Source organism: Sapajus apella, unplaced genomic scaffold, assembly GCF_009761245.1.
Source record: "Sapajus apella isolate SASKATOON/1434 unplaced genomic scaffold, GSC_monkey_1.0 scaffold129, whole genome shotgun sequence".
Lineage (NCBI taxonomy): Eukaryota > Metazoa > Chordata > Mammalia > Primates > Cebidae > Sapajus > Sapajus apella.
In genome coordinates, this window is record NW_022437069.1 from 1,906,351 (window position 1) to 1,913,318 (window position 6,968).

The window sequence follows — 6,968 nt, forward strand, 5'->3', positions numbered from 1 at the left end:
TTTTTTTTTGTATTTTTAGTAGAGACGGGGTTTCACCATGTTGACCAGGATGGTCTCGATCTCTTTACCTCTTGATCCACCCGCCTCGGCCTCCCACAGTGCTGGGATTACAGGCTTGAGCCACCGCGCCCTGCCCATAAACATCTTTTAATAGTGGCTGGCATTTAGTAGCAGGCACTTTTCTAAGCATGTTAGCTCTATTAACTCAGTCATTTTTACAAAAACCCCTCTTGAGATTCAGGTTAAAGGAAGGGGGTCTGCTTGGGGCACTGAAGTGGACTGGTCAGCGTCTCACATGTAACAGCCTCTGAGACAGACACGAAGCCTGGCCTATAATCCTAGGACTCCTCTGCCTCCAAAGCCTGTCAGGATGCTTCCTGATGCATGGACCAGGCCATGTTGCTCCAGGGAATTCAGTACAGTTTGTAGGCAGTAAGGACCCCAGTCTTTCAGCCCAGCCGACCTATGAAACGCCGCAGTCCTTTTTCTGGTCTTCTGTTTGCTGGGAAAATGTAAATATGAGGCTTTCAGTATTGAAACCTTATTTGAATATTGAAGAGAGTGTCTTTTTTCTCGGGAGCTGTGTTTGTCTCTGCTCTCCTATGTCTTGACCACTGAATTAAGTGAATTTCAAAGACTGAAAAGAAAGTGTTTTGTAAAATGTGTAACATCTCATGATTCACAAGCTCAATGGGGCCTGACTAAATTTCCCAAAGTAGCACAAAATATTTTAACAATCTTTTAAAGTAATGAAAGTGTGTATACTAGAACCCATTTGTTACGGTGTTTTAAAAAATTGTTACTGTTTTCCCAGGGGAGGAGAGGTTAGGAACACACACACACACACACACACACACACACACACACACACACATATGCACATGCACGCACCTGAACGCTGCTTCGTGTAGTTTGGTGGCCCCAGTATACAGAGGTTCTGGGCTGAGGTTGCTATGGGTCTTAAGAGAAGACTTAGCCCCTGTACTTGAGCTGGCTCATAGCAGCTAACAGGGTGTTTGCCATTTCTTCTGAGACTGCCAGAGGAGGCGTTGGCCTCAAAGGCAGGCTTTCTGCCCTCAGCCACTTTCCCCACTCCACCGACCATAGCAGCCACATACTGGTAGTCACTGATCATAGGTTTGTCCATGGAAATCAACAAACCTGGACAGTCCAACATGAGGAGAGACGCTCCCGGGTGCCTTTGATCTTGGCATCAGCAGCTGCTACTGTAGTTTGAACTGAATCCCTTTTCCTGAAAGTGATGGAAGGTGGAATTGGGGCTCTAACGCGATGGGGTGTGTGAGCGGCTGGGTACTTATCAGGCTGGTAAAGAAATGAGCCGAGGGGCCATCGCAGACTCCAGGGTGGATATAACCAGGCAGATGCTGACATGGTGATGGTTTCATGAGCCCTCCCAAAGTCACCGTGACATGAGACGACGCTGAAGACAAGGCACGGCTGAACCCACGTAGGGAGATGCAAAGGGGAAAAAAGACAGTGCTCTTGCCTCGTTAGGTACAGAATAATGGGGGCAGAGAGGGGAAATCATATTTGTTTAGCTGCTGAGCTAGAGATTATTCTGTGTATTTTTATCATTATGGCCAATCTTGAAATGCAGAAATTGACGTTCAGGGTCAGTGACTTGACCAGTTATACAGTGGTAGAGTTAGGGAGAAGTTAAAACCAACCTGAAAACTAGACAATGAAACCTAGAAAATGCACATACTCAGTGTCAGTAAAGAAGCGTCTTTGAGGAATTGGGAATGAATTGCACATCACACATGTGGTTCTCAAGTGGCCTGCTGGGGTCGGCCAGCCACACATTGTTTTCTTCCTATTCCTTCTCACGGCCGCTCTTTCAGTATGTTGGGCCATACAGTCCCTTTTCTTGGTCTCTTTTCATCCTTACAACACTCCTAGGAGGGGGGTTAAGGCAGACATTTGATTCCATCTTACAGATGGGCATGTTGAGACCCTGAGGTTAACGGACTTGACCTGGCCACCCAGAAGGCAGTGGTGAATCAACAGCTAGTCCTAGTGTTAAGGACTTCAAGAGAAACTGGAAGCACGATTTAGTGCAAACAGCAGGGAAGGATGGACCTTGCTGCAAAAGGGTCCTATGTCATGACTCAGAGGCAAGTATGGTGACGTGCCCAGAATCTGCAACTGGGAGCTTGCCAGGAATGAGAGGTAAGAGGAGATAGGTATTCAGGGGCCGGAGGCTGCCGAGCTTCTTTGGGGGATCTCAGGAGAGAGGGAGGGACGGGTCAGAAGCCCATCTCCACTATCAAGTGAAAAATGAACTCAGCTCAGTCATCCAGACGAGATTCAGGACTAGAGAAGAGTGAGGTACAAGAGAAGAGAGTGTGGGGAGTCCTTGGTCAATGGGGGCCTGTCCCAAGGCGTGGAGGACGAAGGGCAGCAGACGGCTCCACCAGCCAGTGCTGCTTACTGCCCCGTGTGCCGGACAGACCAGTCAACCCGTGCCATCTGCACCAGCCTTTAGCCTGTGCCTCTGAGAGCCTGGGCTCTGCGTTGAAACCGATCAGGGAAGCTGTTGCTTTTTGCCGAGTCCGAGCCACAGGGCCACGGCTGGGCTTTGAGGGTAACTTCCTTGTTCTCCTCTCTCTTTCAGGTCATTGAGTGCATTACCCAAGGTCGTGTTTTGGAGCGGCCCCGAGTCTGCCCCAAAGAGGTGTATGACGTCATGCTGGGGTGCTGGCAGAGGGAACCCCAGCAGCGGCTGAACATCAAGGAGATCTACAAAATCCTCCATGCTCTGGGGAAGGCCACCCCGATCTACCTGGACATTCTCGGCTAGCGGTGGATGGCGGTCATGAATTCATACTCTGTTGCCTCCTCTCTCCCTGCCCCATTTCTCCCTTCCACAACTCCTTCCATCCTTGACTGAAGCAAACATCTTCATATAAACTCAAGTGCCTGCTACACATACAACACTGAAAAAAGGAAAAAAAAGAAAGAAAAAACCCTGTAAAGCAGTTTGGCATAATATATATATATATATATATTTATATATCTAACTATCTATCAATCTATATCTACAGAGAGATACCTTCTCTAGTACATGGAGAAGCTGCTGATACACAAAACCACAAGACTTTAACAACTCAGAGACTCTAAAATATTAATAATAAAAAGGAAAATTCCCTTCGACTTAAGCTGTGGCCCGTGCTTCTAATGCCACAGCTTTTCGGCACAGAAGACCTGGACCATGCAGAGAGACAATCTTTGGGTTGGAGCTTTGGGACGGGAGGGGCTCAGGTGGTGCTCAGTTGCTGCTGTGTGTACCTGTTACCCCAGAAGCTCACCACAGGCGCCTGGGGGCACCGCATGGCTGCGCTCAGCAACGAAGCGATGCTGGAGCAGGGCCCTTGCCTCCACTTCTTCCCCATTTCCTCCACTTCAGGACAACGTTCTCATTTGTCCATTCTAAAGAGTGTCATCTTGATGCTTTTGGGACTCGACGATGGCACCTACGGGTAAACGCAGAACAGACAACCCCACAACTCAAAACCATGATGAGAGCTGACTGCATCCGTCCTGGGTGTAAGCGTCTGGCTGGAGTTGCAAAGGAAGTGTCTTTCTATTCTCAGACCTTAAAGAACTGGACTTTCTGGACTCAAAGAACCACAGAAGACAAAATAGCTGAAACCTGAACCCTGCCAAGACACTGCCACCTGTCTTTTCCATCATTGCAAAGACTCCTTGGCCTCACCTTCCATTTTCAGGCCCCCGGGAAGCTGAGGGGGTTAGGAAACCGGGTCTCCCACGTTATCTTTGAATGTAGACACAGAGGGCTTTAGGGTTGCAATAGCAAGAGGCTTGGTTGCTTGTAGGTCATTACAAAGAATGGCCGCTGGTCCTCAGTTTCTTATCCTGCTTCCCTAGATCCTAGACCCCACTTCCTGGGTAAACCCCACTGCCAGGGAAGGAAGGCAGGTCTAGTGAGAGGCTGGAGCAGCGAGTGTTTCAGGGAACCAAGCAGTGGAGTGGGTGAGAGCCAGCAGAGGAGAATCTACTTGGCACCTGCGCCAGGCTCCTTGGCATTCTCCTCACGTTTCCAGCCCCTGGGAGGATGGATGCATCTGCCTTTGAGCTGTTGTGAAAACGCAAGGGCTGAGAAATCACTTTTGTGGGCTGGGGTAGGGGGAAGAGCTGAGGCTTCTCTGGGAGATGTCCAATGAGCAGCCAGTGCTGCAGGCTTGGCATCTTAATGAGGACTGAGGCCTGACCCGAGAGAGGGAAGGAAACATCTGGGCTGGGGCCAGCTCCCTCTGCCCCAGCACCAGGGAATCACTGCCTTCCTGGCTGCCGCCACAGACCACAGTGGAGCTAACCTCTGGGCCTCCATGTCACATGACGCATGGAAGCCAACAGCCTGGCCCCACAGAGCTCTTCTGCTGGGGAGGAGAGGATGTGCTCCTCCCAAGCCAGGCCCCTCCACCTCACCCCAAGCACAGAGCTACCTAATGGACCGACCTTTGCCAAACTGGAGCTCCCCCCGGCAGCCTCTGGCCTGCCCTTTTCCCTGCCAGCAGTCTGGACGTCCTGGTTCGCTGAAGGCAGCTGAAACGTGTGCCTCCCTGTGTGGGGTTTAGGACTGAATTATGTGTTTGTGGTTTTGCTTCTTTTTGTAGACCCACAAATATTTTTATTTGAATAGTAAAGAGCTGTGCTCAGATTGTAGCCATGGTTGGGATTTAGGATCAACAAGGCTGGTTAGCTGGACTGGGAGGGGAGGGAGGTGAATTGGGATTTTGCTGTGAGTTTTCTGGCTGTGCTATGCCCCCAGTCCCTGAGGACTTTGGGGAAAAGCTGTTTGGATTGACCACCTCAAAGGAACCCTTTACTGTCTTATGACACTTACCCTTTTGTTTTTCCACCTAGAGGACCGCTATGCTGGGGCTGTGAGTCCTGGTGAAACTGCACAAGCTGGCTTTGATCTAGGTAGCTAAGAACAGGTGTTCAGGGAGGGCATGGTCTAGAGGGGCCTCAGGGAAAAGTGTCTTCTGGTTAGAAGTGAGGTACCAATGCTCCTGTTGCTTCCCTTCTCCCATATCCTCCCCTGAGCAGACACTGTGTGGCTTCTGTCTTCTTGGCTGTGTGTTTCAAACGTGATAGTCACTGATGGGTTGGGAAGAACCGGGAGAAGAACTGGGTTGGAGACGGGTGGAAGACCGGGAACAAGGACCGTGCTATGGCTTTATCTCCAGGCGCTGCAGCATGTCGGCGTAATGAAAGAAGGTGATTCCTTTGGGAACAAGAAACAATGAAGGAGACTACAGTTGTCAGATCGCTGGCACCTCAGGCCGGCAGGCTTTCACGATGGTCTTGGGGTCATGCCCTTGCCATGTCAGTTGTAAGCAGCTGGCTGTGGAGCAGTGTGAGAGAGGGTGGCAGAGCAGGGCAGGATAGAGGGGGACCCGCCTTCCTGCAGCCTGGGCTGCCCTCTCTACACAGAGTCTACTTTGATTTATTAACCTTGACAGATTAAAAAAAAAAATTTTTTTTTTTTTGGAGAGTAAAAAAGGCAGAAAATAGGGCTGTGGAATTTGCAGGGGTACACTATGGCCCTGGGGGGTGTGGCGTGTATTGGGACGCATCTGTCCCTCCTATATTGGGACAAGACTGATAAGGTTCAGTCCACCATGTCTTAGTTTCCCCATCTGCAGAATAAGGGGTACACCTGCTAATCTCTGGCCCCTTCAAGCTCTGAATTCTTAGGTTCTAACAATGTTGCGTCACTGTGCCATTTTTCTTAGCAGCACTCTGGAATGCCAGGACAGCCTTGCATAGGTGAGAGGCAGTCGCTGCTGAGGGCTCACTGGGCCTGGGCAAGGCTGAGTTTCAATAAGACACTCCTCTCCTTCTTTGCCCCTTGCCTCCACATTTCAGAGCCTGAAGTGTCTGAGACGACTCTAAGCCGGGAGGGGAGTGTTTGCTCGGCTTCCCACCCTGGCATTCCTGCATACCAGAAAAGCACTGTTGACGGTCTATTTATTTATTTATTTATTAAGAGCCTAATGTGATTAAATGTGTTGTGAAATGACATCTGATTAGCCAATATGGCCACTCCAATTCACTTCACCCTCATCTCCCCATATCCACATTTTAGAAGACCGTGTCACACTGTCTCCGAGAGCTTAGCTTTGAAGTGAGCTCTTTCATGTCTTTTGGTGAATGCTCCAGGGCACCCAGGCTGGTCTCTCTGCCATGCCAACTTCCCCTGGACCGACTGAGCGTAACCTGCTTTTGCATGTCTACCCTGGAGTAGGGTGTCGTGGTCAAGGGACCTCCCAGTTCTTCTTTGCTTTGGATGGGAACCTAATGCTGCCCTCTAATGACATCCCTGAACTCCGAGGGGACCGTGGGCATCGCTAAGCCTCCTCTAGTCAACAAATAAGAAAGAGGAGGTGGTGCTTCCTCCACTCAGCAGATCATGCACAAATTATCCCTAGACAGAGGCTTTCCACTTGAGGCAAAGGGTCTTCAGTCCTTCTGGGTTCAGGTTGAACATGAACGGCCTTCTCTAGTGATGCTTACTTTGCGGAATACACTAGTGCAAGTCATTTTGGTGCTAAATACTATGGAAACCAACACCAACAGGAGAGCTGTCAGCCCGTTTCTGTGGCTGCACAAGGCTCACCTCAGAAGCAGACGTGAGTTGGCCATGTGGGAGAGCACAGGATCATGGGAAGTTAAGTAGAAATGTGGCAGGGTAAAAAGACCAGCAAAATTTCTGATTTTGTTATTAGTTAGTTACCATGTGGCCTTGACCAAATCAGCTATCTGAGACATTTAAGAGGTTCTTACAGATATTTTTAGAGTCCTTTTCATTTTTTTTAAAAGCTGTGTTCTGGTCCCACCTGTTTTTTCTTTCTTTCTTTCTTTCTTTCTTTCTTTCTTTCTTTCTTTCTTTCTTTTTTTTTTTTTTCAAATGCTTGCTT

At 49.4% G+C, this 6,968-nt stretch overlaps 1 protein-coding gene across 7 annotated transcripts in view; it reads left to right on the forward strand.

Moving 5' to 3' along the window:
* NTRK3 (neurotrophic receptor tyrosine kinase 3) overlaps positions 1–4,700 on the forward strand; it is a 382,156-nt gene extending 377,456 nt beyond the window's left edge. For all 7 annotated transcript variants that reach the window (XM_032262482.1, XM_032262472.1, XM_032262475.1 and 4 more), the window contains one exon: positions 2,636–4,700. In XM_032262482.1, coding sequence (XP_032118373.1) covers positions 2,636–2,821 — 186 coding nt within the window. In that variant the 3' untranslated portion in view covers positions 2,822–4,700. The remainder of the gene's footprint in view (positions 1–2,635) is intronic.
* Positions 4,701–6,968: the final 2,268 nt, after the last annotated feature.